The 21,518-nt window shown below is 45.6% G+C and overlaps 1 protein-coding gene across 1 annotated transcript in view; it reads right to left on the reverse strand.

Annotated features, from left to right (window-relative positions):
• The window catches only part of MYO5B (myosin VB), a 340,872-nt gene continuing 319,354 nt past the window's right edge, over nt 1-21,518 (reverse strand). Inside the window, exons 31-39 of the mRNA XM_057699421.1 lie at nt 19,993-20,086; nt 18,654-18,797; nt 15,810-15,961; nt 15,164-15,253; nt 12,445-12,595; nt 10,683-10,968; nt 9,890-10,064; nt 6,717-6,797; nt 1-357 (exon numbers count right to left, since the gene is read on the reverse strand). Of these exons, the coding sequence (XP_057555404.1) occupies nt 205-357; nt 6,717-6,797; nt 9,890-10,064; nt 10,683-10,968; nt 12,445-12,595; nt 15,164-15,253; nt 15,810-15,961; nt 18,654-18,797; nt 19,993-20,086 (1,326 nt within the window). The 3' untranslated portion in view covers nt 1-204. The remainder of the gene's footprint in view (nt 358-6,716; nt 6,798-9,889; nt 10,065-10,682; nt 10,969-12,444; nt 12,596-15,163; nt 15,254-15,809; nt 15,962-18,653; nt 18,798-19,992; nt 20,087-21,518) is intronic.

Raw genomic sequence — 21,518 nt, forward strand, 5'->3', positions numbered from 1 at the left:
TTCCATATTTCAAGTGTTTTTATTCCAAGCAGTAGGTACAAAATATAATGACGGGTGTCTTATTCCGTGTAGTTCACTCTGCACAGGCTCTCAACCTCTGATTTGATCTACTTTTATAGATTTAATGGAGCCGTAAATTCTCTTGACTATGCTGTATACTTCCTTCTTGCTCTCACTGGCAGTCGCGCTTTGGCACGTGCACTTTCAGACTTCATTGAGGAACTCCAGATTGAGACAAGCTGGGATGTGGATCGAATCCATGGTCAGAGAAGATGGATTAAATGGGAACAAAACGGGAAACATGTGCTTGGAGTCTAACAGCAGCTGCTGAGGGTCATTCCGCTCTTGCAGTTGTGCCTGTGGAGAAGAATAAGACCATGTAAAATACTTCCTACACCTAAAAATAGCCAGTTTGGGTGAATTCACAAAAATGAATCACAGGAATATTTCTGTTATGATAACTAGATAGGACTTCAGGAGAATGTGGTCTCCTTCTCTCTCAGGTATTCAGCAAAGAGAGAAGTTCTGATTTAGGCTTGTTGGAGATTAGATGACTGTGATTTCTCTCCCAATTCTAGCATTCTTTAAAAAATTTTCCATCTAAGGGAGAATAGAAAAATATATTTCAGGTGCAAGTCATGTGGAGAGGCAGGCAGTATGATGAAGTGGGGTTAAGGCCATAGGCTCTGGAGGATAACCTGAGCTCTAATCCTTGCACCATCCTGGGAGAGTTCCTGAACCTTTCTATGCCCCCGGTTTCCTCATCCATAAAAAGGCATGGGGATACTATATATATAATAGATAGCCAATAAGGACCCACTGTATAGCACAGGGAACTCTACTCAATACTCTGTAATGGCCTATATGGGAAAAAAATCTAAAAAAGAGTGGATGTATGTATATGTATGACAGATTCACTTTGCTGTACACCTGAAACTAACACAACATTGTAAATCAACTATATGCCAATAAAAATTTAAAAAAAAAGGAATGGAGAGAGTGACAGCACACAAAATGACAGAGCAGGAATATCTAGGGGTCAGTCACTCCACTGAAGCAACCACTGAGCTAGAAAAAAGCAATCGGCATCAACTATCTTGTAACTCTGGAACTCGGCTGGACACTTACAACCACCAGGAGAGTGCCTGATGAAGGAGAGCCTGCTGATGTTTGCTAAGTGAGCAGTGTACATCAGCTACCATCCCCCTTTCTCCAGCCCCACTGCAGCTGTAGGGATAGCAACCCACAGTCCTGGAGCAGCTGGCTCGTGCCAGGGCAGGCAGTGAGACCTTGTCTTCCAAAAATCTGGGGTTGTGCACTTTGGCTGGTCTGGCAGTTCCCTGAAGGACTGGCACAGATGCCTGCCTTGATTTTGGCTCTCTTGGTATGCAGTGGCTTCCTCCAGTGGTGTCAATTGTAAGATTTAAAGGAATACACACTCTCCCTTTTCCCCTCTATTTGGGGCCAGATATTTTAGGAAAAGTATAATAACTAAAATGAAAATTTTCAGCTCACTGAAAGGGTCTAACAGCAGACTTGAGCGGCAGAAGAAATGACCAGTGAACTTGAAGGTAAAGCAATTATTTCCCAGTTTGAGGAGTAGATAGAAACAAGAATGAATAAAAGGAACAGAGCCTGAGGGACTTGTGGGACACCGTAAAGTGTACCAACATATACACCATAAGAGTCCTAGAAAGAGAAAAGAAAGGGACAGCAAACTATTTGAAGAAATAGTGGCTGGATTCCCAAACCTGATGAAAGATATATCCATATATCTACATATATAAGAAGCTCAACAAACTGCAAGCAGAAGAAACTCAAAAAGATTCACATTGAGACACATTATAGTCAAATTATCAAACCTCAATGACAAAGAAAGAATCCTGAAAGCAGCAAGAGAGAAGTGACTCATCACATAACAAGGTATCCTCAGTAAGAATAAAAGTGGATTTCTTATCAGAAACCATGGAGGCCAGAAGGCAGTGGGATAATATATTCGAAGTCCTGAAATTTCTGCTTTCAGTCAACCAAGAATTCTATATCTGGCAAAACGATAACTACTAAAGTTCCAAAAGGTAAAACCTGAATTTGACACATGCTGATAACTATTTATATATCATTTACATTGTATTAGGTATTATAAGTCATCTGGAGATGATTTAAAGTGTACAGGAGGATGTGGGTAGGTTGTATGCAAATACTATGCCATTTTATACGAAGAACTTGAGCGTCCACAGGTTTGGTACCCATGGAGGTCCTAGAACCAATCCTCCATGGGTACCAAGGGACAACTAAGTCAATTCCAGATAAAAGCAGAAGGAGCTAGTTACCAGTAACTGAAGAAAGTCCTTCAGGATGACATGAAAGGGCATTAGACAGTAACTCAAAGCCATAAGAAGCAATAAAGAACACTGGTAAAGCTAACAACATAGGTAAATGTAAAAGCCAGTATTATACTTTTGGTTTGTAGCACCTTTTTTTCCTATATGATTTATACAAATGCAGAAAATAATTACAAATTTCTGTTAATGGGTACACACGTATAACAGACGTGATCTGTGACAATAACAATATAAAGGCAGAGGGATGGAGATGTACAGCAGCAGAGTACTTGTATATTGTTGAAACTAAGTAGGTATTATTTAAACTAGGTTGTTACAAGTTGAAGACGATTTGTGATCACCACAGTAAGCACAAAGAAAATAACCAAAAAACATACAGAAAAGTAGGGAATCAAAATGATATACTCACTACAAAAAAGGCAGTGATGGAAGAATTGAAAACCACAAAACATATAAGACGATCAGAAAACAAGTAGCTAAATGGCAGACGTAAATCCTTTATCAGTAATACTTTAAATGTAAATTTAAAGGCAATTAAAAGGCAGAGATTGGTAAAATGGATTAAAAGACATGATCCATCCATATGCTATCTACAAGAGACTCACTTTAGACACACAAAAAGACAAAGTAAAAGTTTGAAAAAAGATATTCCAAGTAACCAGAAAAGAGCTGAAATGGCTATATTACTGTCATACAAAGTACACTTTAAGCAAAAAAAATTTACAAGAGACAAGGAAGGACATTATGTATTCATAAAGGCTCAATCTATCAAGATATGAGTTATAAATATATATGCACCTAGCAATACAGCTCAAAATATATGAAACAAAAATGGTCAGAATTGAAGGGAGAAATAGTTCTATAATAATAGTCAGACATCTCAGTACCCCATTTTCAATAATGGATAGAACAACCAGATGGAAAATCAATAGCAAACAGAGGCCAATGAACACCACTATACACCAAATAGACTTAACAAACATATACATGACCAATTTGGAGTTATCCTCAGGATGCAAGGGTGGTTCAACATACAAAAATACAAGAATGACATTCCCTTGTATATACCTCATGCATTGCTGGTGGGAATGCAAAATGGTGTTTGAGGCAGTTCCTCAAACATTTAAACACAAAATTACTATATGACCCCGTAATTCAACTCCCAAGTATACACCTAAAATAATTTAGAACAAATACTCAGATATCTGTACACCAATGTTCATAAAAGCAGTATTCCCACTAAACAAACAATCCAGTGTCCATCAGCAGATGAATGGATAAACAAAGTGTGATATATACATACAAGGCAATATTGTTCAACCATAGAAAGGAATGAAGTTCTGATACCTGCTACAATGTAGATGAACCCTGAGAACACTAAGTCAGGTCCAAAAGGACAAATATTGTATGGTTCCACTTATATGAAATATCCAGTATAGGCAAATTCATAGAGACAGGAACTAGAATAGAGGTTACCAGGGGCTGGAGGGAAGGAAGAATAGGAAGTTATTGCTCAGTGGGTAGAGTTTCTGTTTGGGATGATGAAAAAGTTTTGGAATTAGCGGTGATGGTTATATAACATTGTGAATGCATGTGTCACTGAATTGTACACTTAAAAATGGCTTAAAATAGAAAACCACATACAAAAAAATGAGATGGGGAGTGTATACTCATAAGGTTATGAGGATCAAGAGAGTTACGCATATGTAAAGCACTCAGAGAGGTCTCTGGTACTTGGCAAGTGCTATGTTGTTTGCTGTTGTTCTTTTTATGATAGGCTCCTTTCTTCCTCCTGCGTGGCACACACCATCAACCTCTGAACTGCACTTTACAAGGCAAGTGAAACTAGTTAACTGTGAGAGTCCTGCCAAAAGGAAAACCAGCATATCCTGATTTTGTGAAAACACAGGTCATCCCACATTAACTTTGATTATGAGAACTGTTTTTTCCTGTTGGGACAAGGCACCATGATTGCTTCAAATAGTGACAGTAGTTTGATATGTTGTAATTTTCTAGAGATTTCATCATTTCCTTATTTTAGAGAAAACCAAGGGATATTAATCTGCTAAGCACATCCAGTGTGCGGATGTTACACTTACTCTAACACTCACAGCATCTCTATTTTTCTTGAGACTTGAAGCAGGGGGTGAGGTCAATAAATATACAGCAGCCTTTGGAAAGTGCTGGAAAACAGATGTTTAGAATGAAATCTGCATGAGTTTAGGGTTGTGGGATGGTTCTAAGGTGGCAGCAGAACCTGTAGAGTTGAACCTGGATAAGGAAAACACTTTAAATTTCCCTGTCAATTTTAAAAACACCCATGGGGTTTGGCATCTTGAAAGATGGGTCAAATTTTTAAGTAATTTTAACGGTTTGAAAAAGTAGTTTAAAATAATAGGAAAAGAAGTTTAGGAGAGTCAAGGACATTTAAGGACGAATAAGCAGCTTTACTAATTTAAGATACCAAAGGGTGGCTTTGATGTGACCCTGGCAGAATGGTCTCTCCAAGAGTGTCAATAGCTCAGCACTCAGCTCACTCTGAGCTTTGCTGCATTTATTATTACAAACCTATCACACAGCATGTGAAAATGCACAGAAAATGTAAAATGGCAAGAGGCTCTTAAAATTTTTTCATAGCACTTAAGACCTTTTTATTTCTCTACCTTAGATGCATCAGTAGGCTCTGCGCGTTAAAGGGTCTGAGGAAATTGTAAAGGATTTAGAGGAGGGTATACAAATGGACAAAAAACAAAAAGCTAAATAATATCTATATTATTACAATTCAGCAGCAAAAGGTATATATGCATTTATTTATTTAAAATTCACAAGGTAGTCATCTCACAGGAATCCTCTTGTGACTCCTGTGGTGAGTTTAACAGTCCCCTCAAACTTACATTCTTAAAGGTCAGCATATTCTGTCCTCACCATCCAAGCAAATGATGTGCTTTAATAAGCAACTTGTATTTATCCTACCTAAGGTTCAAATACAGGAGGATGGCATGGATTGTCCCAGCCTTTCCTCTGAGCACTGTCTAGGGAGAAACAGGACATAAAAAACTCTAGCTGGCAAAAAAACAAAAACAAAAACCCATTTTTTGATAGAATTGCTGGACATGGGAATTGACTACTAAGGAAAACTCAGAATCTGACTGTACATGTATCCAGAGACTATCTGACCAACTTCTATTGCTTTTTTCCTACTTCCTTAATTAAGACCCCAAGTCTGACTTGGCTCATATTCTTTGACTTTTGGCCTGAACTTGCTTCTCATAAGCAGTGCCACTTTATAAGCAGTTACAGCTCTCCCTCTAATGTTTGTCTCAGATACTGGGGGGAGAAAAAAAAGACTTTCTAAATCTGCACTTTGCTTTGTGTAAATTCTAAACTCTCCATAAAAACAGCCGCAGGTCAGAGAACTTAATGGCTTCTGCCATCAGTCTTTTCAGCAGCTGACTATACAATATCCGTTGGTGACTCTGCCTGCTTCTCTGACCCAAATCTTTAATAAACCACTGCATTTCCCCTTAAGAGAACAACCTTCCATCCGACTGGCACCCTCCCTTGTCTTGCAGTTTCTATTTTCTACTTGTACACGATGCTTAAGTTAATTTATTCTTTTTCTCCTTCCTGTCTCCTCCTGTAATCACCTTCCCCCATTTCTTTTTATCCTTGTTTCATATTGACAATTACTTCACTGGCTAAAGAGGTTGTTTAAAAGTTTGAGAAAGTATGTCTCCTCAAGGTGTTCCCCACAGATACTAATGGAAGAAATGCTCACCATTTTTTCAGTAATCTTGATGTGACCCATCATTTAGATGCTGTCAGCCTACAGCACACACAAAGGTTAGGCACTCGGCCCAAATCACTTAGGGCTCAGCTTAGGAAGCTCATCTTTAAGTAAAAACTCCCATACTCTTAAGACAGATTTAAATAATCATTTCCCTAATATGTTTTCTTTCAAGCCTATTCCTAAGAGCAAACATTATAAGTCTCAGAGTCAAGATTTAAGAGCTCAAATTGTTTTCTTCAAACAGTATATCTTAGTTGCATTTGTGGGTAGGGTTGATATTCATGCTTACTTTGTTAATTTCATTTTGTGCTTTTAGTAACATGCTAGTGGCAAATTAAATAATAGACACTGTCTAAAATCTGAGAGGCAGAGATGATTAAAGTTCAGTCTTCTGTGCATATATGTTATTCATGGGTGGTATGGCTCATATTTACCTAAAGAGAACATCTAAAAATGTAAGGTCTTCTAGAATATAATATAACCAGTACTTCAGTAATAAAGAGAAGCAAGGTTAAAATCTAAGCTACCAATTCTTTTATTTTAGACTAGGACTTTATAAAATTGATTAACATTTCAAAACTCACCTGGATTGTTCGTATAAAGGCCACAGTTACCCGTTCTTCAAATTCATTCAGGGGAGTATAAAGGTTCAAAATTTTGACAATCTGTTGGAATGAAAACAAAAGTTTAGCACAGAGCTGAATGAACATAAGACAACTTTTGAATTTTAAAGAACATATGACATTGGCACAGGAGGACACTTCTCTTTAGGCAAGACCTACAATTTAGATGCAGCTGGACCAATGTTTAGTGGTCTATGTTTAGTAAACTAGAGTCCGGAAGCTCTGCCTGAGCTCTCTTACCCGATTCCTCTCTCCTGTATATCTGCCCACCTCCCCCCCATGCTTCACGGCTTATAAAGCAATGAGTATTTCAGGAAACTGTTGCCTGAAGTACTCAGCCTCTTATCTACTAGTAATTTAAAGGTTTCATTAAGAGTCCTGGGTACCTTATCTTATACAACAAAGGTCTTATCAACGCCTTCCTACCTCCTATCACCCCCAAAATCACTTATGAAGGAACAGATTTTTTGCCTATCCAAATGGGAGATAATCCTTTGTCTGCTACCAACTGTTTGGGGGAAGTAGCCTGCCCAGGAACAGAGGGATGCCAGTTGCAGTCCAGGAGTAAACATACAAAAGCAAAATTTTAAAAAGTTTCAAAACTTTCAGAACATTTATAGAAGGAAGCAGTTTTCTTAAGAGTTTGGTATTTCATCTCTTAGTGGTTAGTGGAGGAGGTAAAGAAATGTATGTTTACTTTGCAATAGTGAGTTTGGATTTTGTTGTTCTTTAGGTGCTGGGTGGAGAGAAGGCACATGATTTAATTGGAAAATCTGATTTCCTCATGCTGATCTCATTTTGCACTACCAACTTGTGGTGGGCCCATTTCTAAATTGGCACATTCATGATGGAGGGCAAGGTTGCCTGTGTGTGGACAGGATTTATCTTTTCATAGACTGGTAATATCTCTGCAACTGAGTCCTAATATAAATACAATTTTGGGGAAAGGAAAGGAACATTTAAATGCCTCTAGGTTCTCACTGACTTTATTTAAAGTAAATGGATTCTAACTGAAAAGATGACCTTAATGGAATCACAGTTGTAAAGAAAACAATTTAACGCCAAATGCTGGATGCTGCCAATTTCTGAAAGAAATTTAAATTTCTAGGTGAGAGACATTCCAGAATTCATTGTAAGCTTTTAAAGAAGTTTGTGCCTAGACCCACCATCAGCCCTCCCATCAGGAAGCACCCATGAGCCTCCTACATAGCTTCCTCCATAAGAGGGAAGACAGCAGTATCAAGCAGTATCAGCAGTATTTCGTCTTGTGGAACTGAAAACCACAGCCACAGAAAGACAGAGAAAATGAAAAAGCAGAGAACTTTGCACCAGATGAAGGGACAGGATAAAGCCCCAGAAAAACAACTAAATGAAGAGGAGATAGGCACCCTTCCAGAAAAAGAATTCAGAATAATGATACTGAAGATGATCCAGGACTTTGAAAAGAGACTGGATGCAAAGATCAAAAAGTTTACCAAAGACCTAGAAGAATTAAAGAACAAACAAACAGAGATATGCAACACAATAACTGAAATGAAAAATACACTAGAAGGAACCAATAGCAGATTAACTGAGGCAGAAGGGCGAATAAATGAGCTGGAAGACAGAATGGTGATAATCATTGATACGGAAAAGAATAAAGAAAAAGAATGAAAAGAACTGAAGACAGCCTAAGAGACCTCTGGGACAATGTTAAATGCACCAATGTTTGCGTTATAGGGGTCCCAGAAGGAGAAGAGAGAGAGAAAGGACTCGAGAAAATACTGGAAGAGATTATAGCTGAAAACGTCCCTAACATGGGAAAGGAAATAGCCACCCAAGTCCAGGAAGCACAGAGAGTCCCAGGCAAGATAAACCCAAGGAGAAACAGGCCAAGACATTATAGTAGTCAAGCTGACAAAAATTAAAGACAGAGAAAAGTTATTAAAAGCAACAAGGGAAAAATGACAAATAACATACAAGGGAACTCCCATAAGGTTAACAGCTGATTTCTCAGCAGAAACTCTGCAAGCCAGAAGGGAGTGGCATGATATATTTCAAGTGATGAAAGGGAAGAACCTACAACCAAGAATACTCTACCCAGCAAGGATCTCATTCAGATTCGAGGGAGAAATCAAAAGCTTTACAGACAAGCAACAGCTAAGAGAATTCAGCACCACCAAACCAGCCCTACAACAAATGCTAAAGGAATTTCTCTAAGCAGGAAACATAAGAAAAGGACCTATAGAAACAACAATAAAACAATTAAGAAAATGGTAATAGGAACATACATATCGATAATTACCTTGAATGTAAATGTACTAAATGCACCAACCAAAAGACACAGACTGGCTGAATGGATACAAAAACAAGACCCATATATATGCTGTCTCCAAGAGACCCACTTCCGACCTAGGGACACATACAGACTGAAAGTGAGGGGATGGAAAAAGATATTCCATGCAAATGAAAATCAAAAGAAAGCTGGAGTAGCAATACTCATATCAGATAAAACAGACTTTAAAATAAAAAATGTTACAAGAGACAAGAAAGGACATTACATAAAGATCAAGGGATCCATCCAAGAAGAGGAGATAACAATTATAACTATATATGCACCCAATATAGGAGCACCTCAATACATAAGGCAAATGCTAACAACTGTGAAAGAGGAAATGCAAAGCAGAAATAGAGACACAGATGTAGAGAACAAACACATGGACACCAAGTGGGGAAAGCGGGGAGGGCTGAAGGGGACTGAATTGGGAGATTGGGATACCAAATTGTACACTCTAAATATATGCTGTTTATTGTCTGTTAACTGTATCTCAATAAAAGTTCTTAAAAAAAAAAGGTTTGTGCCTAAGCTTGACGTTTTGTGGGTTGACTACCTTATCTTTCTAAGTAAACAAGAGAGACGGGAGAGTTACTGGGAAACTGTGGCATCTTGTTTCACAGACCAAAGTGGTCCTTGGTTCATCCAGGAACATCCCATCAGCTCTGTTAAGCCTGTCCTCCTACAGTCCTCCTTCAGGACTGTATCACCGAGGGCAGAAAAGGCCAGCAGTGCAGCAATAAAAGACAAGCACTGGCAGGAACGGACTTGAAATGGAAGCCAGGCTTGCTCTGAGTCCCTTGGCTGACGGTGACCATACCTGCTGGGTGCTGAGGGCGGTGCACAGGGAGCAGATGGCCTCTGCATCCTCGGGGCTTTTCTTCTTTAACTGCAGGAGCTGGGCTGCTTGGATCAGAGGTTCCATGGTCTCAACAGCTCCGCTCTGGTGCAGGTTTCTTCCCCGAAGCCACTCCTCCAGCTGACTTATATTGTACCTTAGACATAGGAAGAGTGAGCTCTGTTAGGCCTATCCTCTTACTTCACTGGGATGGGCTCACCTCCTGTGTTTATTTTGCAGCCCAGCTGCCACTAGTGTTACTGTTCTCCTCATCTTAATTATCTCACATGGGCAAGAGCACGAAAAGTGCCTGGCGCTCAGTAACTTTCTGTGAAATGAGTGGATGCGTAAAATCAAGCCAAGATGAAGTACCTAAAGTGTCTGTATTAAGTTAATGGAAAAAAGAGGCATTCACTATATTGAATTAAAACAACTTACATTTAACACTCACAAACATATTTGTACATCTCTGTGAGCCTTCATGCCTCTTAAGTCATTGATTTTTCTCTCTGACCTATCCACATCACATTTACAATCTTTATATTAAAGTATGTAAACGTGTTTAAACTTTGAACTAATTTGTTTATGGGGTCACCATCTCAGCGTGTGATGAATTTTACCAATAAATAAAAAGGTGATGTATTTGAGTCACATACTGACGGTGACAAGGGTGATCAGCTGGATTTCGATTTCACTTTCAGAGACCAGTGTTCCATGCCCGACTGGAGCTGGTGTGCAGGCCCCCCTTGGGGCCCGGCCGAGGCGCCTCTAGTACCTGAGCTGCATGCCTGTGCTCCAGGAGCAGACGTCCTTCCGCAGAAGCAGGTTGTTGAGAGTCACCGCGTTGATCATATAGAAGAGCTGTTTGAACACCTGCAAGATGATCTCGGGGTCCAGGCCCTGGTCGCACATGACTGTGTGGAAGGAATTCATCTGGCGGATGATGGCTTCCAGGCAGTACGAGCTATCTCCCTCCGCCATGCTGGAGGTGCGCTTCCGGTAGCCCGTGGGCTTCACCCCTGACAGACCCTGAATGCTCTCGTTCTCCAGCATGGCGGACACTGAAAGAAAAGCGTGATTAGAGAAGCTGCATGTTCCCAAAGGAGATCTGTTTTTGGGTCACTCAGATCACACAGTGCTCAGGGCTTTGGCAGCGATCCCACCCCGAGGTATACAATGTCGATGTGCTCAGGAACTTACAGCATTTGGCGTGGAATTTCTAAGCTGTTGATCTCTACACAGAATCAGATTTCCACATAGAAATCTTGGACTAAATCTGTGAACCAAGTTTTCGCTTAAATTTATTGGTAACGGGACACAGGTAGAAGGCACGTACCAACTCAATTCTGTACTGGCTTCTGTTCAGGGAGACCAAAATTTGAGAACTGAACAACTTGGGTGTACGTCATGGCCCAGCCACTGGCCTGGGCCTGGACCCTGAGATCATCCTACAGTTGTTCAAACAGCTCTTCTCCATCAGTCACTGACCATGTAAAACTGGTGAGCTGGTCTGTCATACTTTAATGAACAGCACTTAACTACACGCCAGGCGCTTTATAGTCAGCATTCCTTTTAATCTTCCAACAACCCATTTCCTAATGTGGAGACTGAGGCATAAGGAGGTTGAATAACTTGCCCAAGGTCACCCTGCTAGGAAGTGGCAGGGCCAGGATTTGAACCCAGGTCTGTCTGATTCCAGAACTGATGCCATTAACCATCACCTTATCTGAGTCATGAAATATCCCCAGTTCTCCCTGTGTCTGGTGAGAGTAAACTGGTGCCTCACAAGAAGATTCTCAGACAGGAAGAAGGATTTGGAATGAAATTATCCCAAGGGATATATTTCTGGATGGCATGAAGGACTCTGTCCTACTTGGAATTCACTTACAACCTACTTGTGTTCTAAGAACCTAGGGAAAGCATTACCCACATGGTTCAGGAGACTATATTCTCCCCAGCCTTTGGGAAACACAGTGAGTGATGCATGTATGTGTCACTTTTCTTTTAACTTAAAAAAAAACTGCTCTTATTTTTCAATGCTGATTTCATGTTAAGTGCCCAAGTGTACTGCTTTGGACAGAATGTTCAATACATGTTTACTGCATGAGTGTTTACTACTGTGTTCATTTATATGAACATACTTAATGCTTTCCTTTTCCCATGAATAAAGTATATATATGGGCAAGAGGGTTATATCTTTTCAGTGTATATACATTTACACTTACTGAATTTATATTTATGACCTATGGAAATTTGTTTTGGGGAAAAAAATAATACAGTATATTACAGAAAAAGAGATAAAGGAAAAGTGATCTATACTCTCACTACCCAAGCATCACATGCTTTGATGGGCTGGTGTCGAAGAAGTTCATAACTCTTTTTGAGTAGATGGTACATACCTCCTTAGCTGCCGTCACTGGGAAGGTCCTGGCTTTCTGGAGGCTGTGCCTAAGAGGTCTGGTTCCCCAAACGTAGGGAGCGCTTACCCTCACTTCAGACCCCGCAATGAGCGCTGGAGATCTCCCGTGCCAGCTTACCTATCATAGGCTGCAACAGGCCCTCGGCGATTTTAATAAGCTGCTGGTAGATCTGAATGGAAAGGTCGCTCAGCACCTGGCGGTATTCAGTGAGGTCAAAGTTCTTAAGACAGTGCTCATTCTGCTTCATGGTGTTCTGAGTCATGAAGCCCTGCAAAGGGAGAGGGCACTGTGCTGAGGCTCTGCGGCCTGCCAGGCTCAGCAGGACTTCTGGGCCTCCAGTCACTTTCACAATATCCTATTTGTGGGGCCCAGTCAGGCTCTGTCTGCTTATATGATGTTCTACCAGACTCCGTCAGTTCTTCAAGGGCTCAGTGATGGCTCTTAAATTTGAAGGCAGCGTCAAAAACTCAGCATGATAGAGAATTCGGAACTGCTTAATTAAGAAGGCCTCAATCTGTCCAAACCCTGAAGTTTCCCTCAGGTGCTAAAGGTTGGTAGCAGGTCCAGGGGAAAAGGGATCCAGGCTTTCTGACTCTTTGCCTAATTCTCTTCCCAATACACCAGGTTACCCTAAAATATTATACTAATATTATACCCCTAAATATTACACACAGCCCCTAAAGAAGTACCTGCGTCAGAGTATATGTTTTTACAATGAGAAGTTTTATGTGGATTCTGTCGTTGGGCATCAGAATTAATGGAGGAACCCAAATGATTCCACAGCCACAGCACCATGTCTTCTTAGCTTTCTGCGTTAACAAGATGAAATAACATGCAAGCTCAAAGAGCTGCTAATATCAAAAGGACTCATGTGACCAGTGGCCCTCTGTATTCAGGCCAAGGAAAACCAAGGGCAGCCAAAAGCTCAGTGTTTTCAAAAGGGTGACCATCCCCAGCAAAGCCTCTCATACTGTGTCAAATCACAAAGCAAATTTTTAAAGAAAATAAAAGCAGGCAGAAGAGGGGATAACAAGATAACTGTTATTTAGGCTGGTTACACTATGATTCAAGTCTTGTCCCTGGGAATATAAGCACATGAAACAACAGCTTAGCATAATAGAATTCTTGGTCCTCCCTAGCCCTACAGAATATTCCCTGCAGAGTACAGATAACATTGGGTCAAGTGATGATTCTTAATGAGAAAACCTTAAATGCAGTTCTCTGCTTAAAATAAAAGCTTGTATATAATATTAGGGTTATGGGGCTTCCCTGGTGGCTCAGTGGTTAAGAATCTGCCTGCCAATGCAGGGGGCATGGGTTTGAGCCCTGGTCTGGGAAGATCCCACATACCCCTGAGCTACTAAGCCTGTGCGCCACAACTACTGAGCCTGTGCTCTAGAGCCCATGAGCCACAACTATTGAGCCCACGTGCCACAACTACTGAGCCTGTGCGCTTAGAGCCCATGCTCTACAACAAGAGAAGCCACTACACTGAGAAGCCTGTGCACTGCAACAAAGAGTAGCCCCCGTTCTCCACAACCAGAGGAAGCCTGTGCACAGCAAGGAAAACCCAACTCAGCCAATAAATAAATAAATAAACTAATTAATTTAAAAAAATTAGGGTTATGTAATAGAGGATATCTGGTTTGAAATGAAGCCCATTTCTTCCAATAGTACAGTAAACACTATTTCTTTAATATTTAACCTACTCCCTTTCATAATACAAGCAGTGTTCAAAGTTCTGATTCTAGGAGAGAGACTGAGTCAGTTCCATTCCGAGGGTGGCAAGACTGACTGACACGGCATATCTTTTATCATCCCAGGGAGAACAGTCTGTGAAAACTTGTTCTGGCACAAATGATGAAGAAAAGCTTTCAAAATTGTTGCATGGTACTGACTGACACAACGCCTTGGCCTGTGGGCCAGGTAGAGAGTGAGATATGTGAAAGGAAGAGGAGAAGGAAAGTCAAGGAGGCCTGCAGGGCACTGGGAGTGGACAGTGCCTGGGACGAGTTGGGATTCTCACTGGAGAAGCTTGGGTGAAAATGGGCCGTATGTTACTAGGTCACTGGGCTGAATGCAGAGCATGGGAAAAGTTCTTTCAAGGACCAACAGTGGGAATGGTGAGTTCTAGATAAAGCTGGACCCTAGAGGTCCAGAGCAGAACATTAAGTGATGGGGTGAGCTGGGCCTTAGGTCAAGGAATTGAATTTGGTGAGAAGCATGAAGCTGGGCCTCAGGGTCAGTTTGCACAGATAAAGTTCAGTTACATTGCATCTATTCTTTTGGACCATCTCCGTCTGTCTTAAAATGGCAAACTAATTGGTTGGCTTAGGAGACAATCTGACACCCCAGACAACTGAGCTTTCTGCCAGCATTCACAGAAATGGGGCTCTTCTAGGGCTGCTTCAGAAAATTAAGATCACAGGGTCTATTCAGGGAGAGTCTGGGGAGCTCTCAGACAGTGGATGGGTTATGCAAACTCATTTCCCCACGAATCTACTCATTCATTCAGGGTGCTTTCCAGGGGCCCTCAGGGTCATCGAGGCCTGCCTATTCCTGCTTCCAGCAAACAGGCGCAAAAGGCGTGCCCAGAGCCTGAGATCCCAGAGATGCTCCAAAGACCTCACACCCTCTCCTCAGGGGATACAAAGCAGCTCAGAATGACATGTGGACAAAACAGAGATGCCTTCTTGACTGACACCTCTGCCCCCTGTTCTGACCTGAGATCTGAGGTACTCTGAAGTGGAACACGTGTTGCTGTGCCCAAGAAAACAAGGATCTAACGGCTGGTGTCTAAGTGAGCTTCAGGGGACTGGGTCTACCTTACACTCACCTCATCCCCGCTGTACTGCTTCAAGCAATGCAGGAGGCGGCAGGTATTGGACAACCAGAACGATGTCATCTCAAAGTCATCATTGTGCTTCTGTGAAAAGAAAAAGACATTCCTGGTTATGAGTAAATGGTTCTCATCTTGTCCCTCCGTGTCGACATTTCCTTCTCTTACCCAGTAGGCCCCAAGCAGACCGGATGACAACCAGACCCTTACTAGTCAGTCACACAGAAGAGAGCCACCCCCACGAGGCTGCGTTACTGCTCTTCCATTACAGAGGATGATGCACGACCCCACCCTGGTCCCCCGATCGGTGGTGCTCACACGGGGGACAAGCTGCCTCTACGGCTGACGACCACAAAGCAACGTGACACAGACGAGCCTGACTCCAGCAGCCCTGGGCTCTACTGTGAGCGCTGGGCCAGCTGGCCCGGCAGGTTTTCAGCTATCAATGATCTCACATAAGGGGTGTTGGGGAGCACATGCTGAAATATCCTGGTATCCCATTAATCTAGAGGTCAGGTGTCATTTACTTTCAGAGCTGGAGATTTTGAAGAACTTGGAATCGCAAAACCCAGACAGAAGCAACGATGAGCTGTCGTTTTCACCCAGCTCCCCACAAACCACCACCTTCAGCCTGGACACTGACCTTGAGGACCTTCTTAATGCCGTTGATGGTGGAGGTCAGCAGGGAGTGCACCTTGAGGTCGTCGTTCACGTAGTCCGCGTGCCTGATGCACATATAGAGGATGTAGGCAGGGAGGCAGGGCACCGCGCCCGCCAGTGCCTGCGGCTTCAGGTCTACCAGCAACAAACAGCAAGAATTAGATTTATAGCTGATGTTCGGGGCTATAAGAATCCTGGCTTGAAATACAAACAGTTTCAGCATTTTCCTGTAGCTCCTCCTGGGGGATGCGAGAGGAGTAGGGGAGGAGCTGACCTGGAAACAGATTCCCTCCCACCCTGACTACCAGTAGTTTCAGAAACTCGTTAAAATTGTTTCAGATAGGCTCCTCATGCCTCGTCCTTACCACATGGAGGAAAAGAATCCACACATGGCTTCCTGCCCAAGTTTACATCCAGGCCACGGTCCTTGCCAAGAAGGGGCCCATGGCCAGAGGCAGCTGCAGACACGTGCTGGCTCCTGGATCAGGGGACCCCAGGGGACCGGGGCAAGAACGCCCCACCGCCTACACCAGCATTTCCCATGGGGGACACGGGCTGTGCAGTAGCAAGAAGGTGAGGCCTGGTCCCAAAGACAGAGCCTGTGTGCCAGGGGCTGGGAGAGCTGGAGCAACCTAGCCCATTGGCCACAGGAACCACATGGCGGCACCTGCCTGGATATTCTCAGAGCCAGCAGATCCAGCAGGCCGCTGACGGGCCGCAGCCCCTCTCCCTGCCCGCACCACCGCTTGACACGCGTCTCACCAGCCTCTCTCTTGGCCAGTGCTAACGTGGCTACAGTCAGGGACCGCTGCTACCCTCCCGCCACCACCCGACTGCTCTCCCCTAATCACTCCCTCCCCCACCCACCCCCTGTGCTCTGGCAGGACTGGAAGGGGCTAGTGAGCCTCCCTGTGGACGGCAGACGCCTGCTCGGCCTCTCGGTCCTGTCCTACCAAAGCCCTTGGAGGGCCAGGGAGAAGCTGTCAGACTGCTTCCCATTCCAGAGGAGGCCTGGGGAGGCACAGACCAGGCTGAGAGCAGGAGGGCAGGGGCCCAGAGGAGGAGGGCAGGCCCTGGGACAGGCAGGATGAAGGGTGAGCACAAGACCCAGGTATCGTCACGGCAGCCCCAGCCCTCACCTTACACCCTCACTACCTGCACCCTGCCCAGGCCTCATGAGCCACCTCTGGGCTTGGAAAGATGATGAGGGACGCCACCTTCCCTCCACCTGCAGGTGGGCTGGGGAGGGGGAGGAGGGGAAGGGGCAACATCCTCAGATCTTCCGCCAGGGCCGTCCAGGATTGGGGCCGGGCATGCACTGCCAGCTTCTCCAGTGGGTACTTGGCCTCAAATACACCCAAAGGCCATAATACTCCGGGTACCTGGCTAACACCTGGGCATCTCATAAGCTTAACAGATGACTGTGGATTGGCCTTTGCCTCTAATTAGAATGCCAATAACATTTATCCAGAAAAGTGTGTTTTAAGGCCCAGACTTCCAACCTACAGCCTTTTACTTTGAGCCTGACCCATATGCAGACTGCAAATAGCTTGTCCTGCCCTGGAACTTTCTATTGTGATTTGAGTCCCACAGCAGCTAAATGGTCGTGACTTGGGGGCAGGCACAGTGGCTCAGGGACTTTTCTTCATCATCCACAGTAACTACCCAGCACTGGGCACCTGAGCCGCGGTCAGTGGAAATCCCGGCGTTCGTGTGGAGGGGTCTTTTGAAGGGAAGGTGACCGGGTGCTGTGTGCAGGCGGCTTAGCAGATGAGCTTGCCTGGGGCCCCCTGAGCAATGACTGTGGGCAGGAGCCACCCGTCTGCTGGCACAAGCAGCCGCCACTTATTCTTCTTTTTTACTCTGATGCCCTGAGCTTTGAGTTTCATTCATCAGAGATGAAAGTTTCATTCCTAGTGGCATCTGAATAAGATGCAGCCGGTTTAAGGAAATTTGAAGTGAACTTACATCACATTTCGATGTCAGGTGATTACAGGGGAAATTAACCTTTATAAAAAGAGCAAAATCCTCTGCTACTAAAAATACCCCAAACAAAGAGCTGAAGCAAAATCTGTGCTGGGCTGAAGTCATGCTCCATTCTTCCGGCAGCCCTTGGCACAGTACTCAACAGAGTGGGACTTCGATAAACTTACATTTCTCTAAAATAATGTTTACCTCTTATTTGCACTCCAAATACCCCTGCAAAAGCTACCACCTCTTTTGAATTCCTCACATTTGAGAAGGGTTTTGCGGCCTTTAAACAGCACATTCACATTTGTCATATTTCATGTGTGGGGTGGGCGGGGTCAGTATCCTCATCCCCATTTTACAGACGGGAGAACTAAGACACCAGAAAATGGAGCTAGTAGCTCAGGGGCCAGAGGACCAGACCACCACAGACCCCTTCTTTTCTGCTTCAGGACTCTTTCTGCCGCAGGTGGCTGTGAACTGGGCTGGGCGCAGAGCAGGAAGGCAGGTGTGTTGAAACCAGATGGGGTGTGAGACAAGAGGAGTCAGAGCTAGTACAACTGGCAAACCAGGCCCGGGGCTGGCGAGGAAAGCAGCTCCCAAGGGCCCTGTGTGTGGTCCCCGGGGGCAGCCCACACACTAACCCCAGCACCAGCATCACCTGGGAGCTTGTCAGAAATGCAGCAGCGCGAGGTGGTGGGTGTGAGGTGGTGGGTGAGAGTGGGTGGGGGCTGTGTTGGGGGAAGGAGGATGGGGGAGGAGGAGGAGGAGGCGGGTGGGGGTGTCTGTGGGATGGGGGGTGTGCAGGAGACGGACGAGGAGGCTGGGGACGGGGGTGGGGTGCTGCGGAGGGCCTGACCTGTCACCAGATTCCGCATGAGCAGGGCCTCGTCCTCCTTGTGGTACTCCAGCATGCCCTGGAAGTCCTTCTCTTTCCGCTGCACAGTGACCTGCCTGTTGAGCTCGTGGCGCCTCCTCTCACTCTGGGCCAAGGCTTGGGCAGCTGAGCAGGAAAGAAGGCGCATGAACTGAGGCCTCCAGGCTGCGGCCCTGGGGCAGGGTCATCTCAGGTGGGTGGGGTTTGGGCCTGGGTCTGGGTCCCCAGGGTTCTGGGTTCTCTGAGCTCCTATGCGACTTACCTGATCTGTCCCTGCAGCCTGGAGTAGCTTAGCACCAGGCACTGGGGTCCACTCAGGACAGGGGCTGGGGAAACACCCAAAATGGCAGTGGGCAGGGTTTGGACCAGAGCAAACTTGGGAAGGATGTGGGGAGCTGTTTCTTTTCTCCCCACCCAGCTGTAAGAAAGGGAAGGAGGCAGGGAAAAGAAAAAGCCTGAGTGACCAGGAGATTGAGAAGTCTAGGAACAGAAAAGAGAAATCCAAAGATGGGAAGGGCCATGTGGGGTATATGGTGGGGGGGCAACGGCCCAAGGCTGCACAGGATACAGCCCTGCCCTCCTAGAGCCTCGTCTAGAGCAGCAGGTGGACACAAGCAGGTGATAAAGGATACCTGTGATGGGAACCGTGACTGGACAGTGAAAGAGGGGAGTGGAACCCTGAGGGCACGACTCCTGAGCTGAGGTGGAAGGATGTGGGGGGGCGGGTTTCCCAGGTGGTAAGGGGACCAAGAGAGGGTTCTCAGCAAGGCAAAGAGGGATGGGGAGTGGGGAGTGACATGACTAGATCTCCAGCAGGAAGTCAGAGAAGGAGAACATTCTGGGTGTTTCTGGAAGATCGATGTAAATCTCTGCCTGACCTCTCTTGGCCAGATTCCAGTTGGGAAGGTTAACGACAGAACTGACTTTGCTCCCTGACTACTAGAGCGTGGAGTGAGGCCCCCACGGCTTGGGGCTTCATGTTCTGTTACAGAGCGTTCTGTTCTTTCGAACCAGAAAGTTTTGCCTCCCAGCTTTAACCCTTTGAAGGCAGGACCACAGGGCCGCTGTCCTGGTTGCCCCTCCCTGTGGAGTCAGCACCCAAACATGTGCCACGTTCACGTGTGATCAGTGCAGATTCTGGCACACTGCGGCCGGGTGAGCTCCTGGGGGCTGCGTGATCTGGTCACGTGACGGCACTGGGCGGGGGCAGGGGCAGGCGGGGGAAGCGGAAGTGTCTGGGGTGGGGGTGGGTGCAGGCAGCCCCTCCCTGGGGGGGCGGAGCACACCTGTGCCTCAGGACACACACGCACTCACACCCTACCTTCCAGGTCCTGGACTTTCTTCATGTAAATCTTCAGTTGCTTTTTGAGCTTCCTCTCATTCTTTTCCAGCTTTTCGACCAATTCTTTAAGGTCCTAAAGGCAGGAGGAAGCAATGTGAGCACAGACCTCATCCCGCCCTGGAGGGCAGGGGTGGGATCCGGGGTGCAGCCACCGAGGAGGCCAGGCTGCGGGTCCAGCAGGAGGCCCGTCCACACAGCCTGCTCCTCCCTGGTCCGGACCCACCAGGAGGGAGATGTGTCACAGCGTTCTCTCAGTCTACACGGCAGACTCCTCCCGGCTCACGCTGCCCGGTGCCCCGCAGAACCCACAGGTCTTTAGGCCAAGACGCCTCGGGTTGCTACGCCAACCCCCAGGAGACCCTCAGGCTCGGGGTCCCCAGGTGGATGGGGGGGTACCTGGGAGGGAACAGACAGGTGAAGGCACGAAAGTGCGGCAGGGAGGTGTCAGCTGGACGACCCTGCAGGCCAGAGGTTATCTGGGGCTCAGAAGCAAAACAGGCCCTTGGCTTGGGGCCCTCAGTGGCTGTCAACAACCAGTGCCATGGGGAGAAGATCACCCCACTGGGCCCTGGAACAGCATTCATGTCACCCTGTCCCCGCCAGGAAGTGGGGGCAGGGAGCTCCAGGCCCTTACAGACTGTGTGACTAGGAGTGACGCAGAAGACAGAAGCATACATGAAATTGTGGAACCTCGGGAAACACCTGGGCTCCCTTCTCCCTCCTCCTCTCTGCCCGTCTGCTTGGCTGACATCCCTTTCATGCCTCCGGGCTCAGTTCAAGCCTCTCCTACAACTCTTTTTCTGTAATACCTGTCAAGCCTATGGAGAATCATGTTTTTGGAAACACTATCTTCTTTCTCTTCTTTTCTTACATGTCTTACTTCCCCCACTAGCCTGTTAGCTCTCTGAGGACAGAGACTGTCTTTCATTTCTCTGGCATCTGCCTGGGCTCCTCTGGTGACTGCCAGGATGGCCACCAACAATTCCTCCCATTGCCCTTCCCAGCAAGAGGAGGAGTACACCCACCACTCAATCTGCCCAGATGTGTCTTGATCAACAGAATGTGGCAGGAGCAACCCTGCACCAGTTCTGGGACTAGATTTTAAGAGGCCTCTCAGCTCATCCTGTTGGAAGTCAGCTGCCACATAAAGCAGCCCATGTTGGTCCAATGAAAGACAGGCACATGTGTGCAGAGAGCAGACCACGTGGAGAGGAACCGAGGCCCCAGATGCAGGACTGGGGCTGTCTCACGTCCTCCAGCCCTCTCCAACCACAGTGGAGCAGAGACAGTCGCACAATGTGGTCAGGAATTCCAGGCTGCTACGTTTTAGGGAGATTATACATTAACGCATTAAAGTTGCTCTACAAATACTTGCTGACTGGAGATTTCTAGATTCTCTGTTCCTGCCACAGGGCCAAGGACATGAACCTTGTCCACTGGGTGAAAAGCCCTTCCCGGTCCCCTTTTCTTCCAAAAGATGACCTCCCAGAGCTGAGCCCCGTGGA

The sequence above is a fragment of the Hippopotamus amphibius genome, chromosome 11, assembly GCF_030028045.1.
Source record: "Hippopotamus amphibius kiboko isolate mHipAmp2 chromosome 11, mHipAmp2.hap2, whole genome shotgun sequence".
Taxonomy (NCBI): Eukaryota; Metazoa; Chordata; class Mammalia; order Artiodactyla; family Hippopotamidae; genus Hippopotamus; species Hippopotamus amphibius.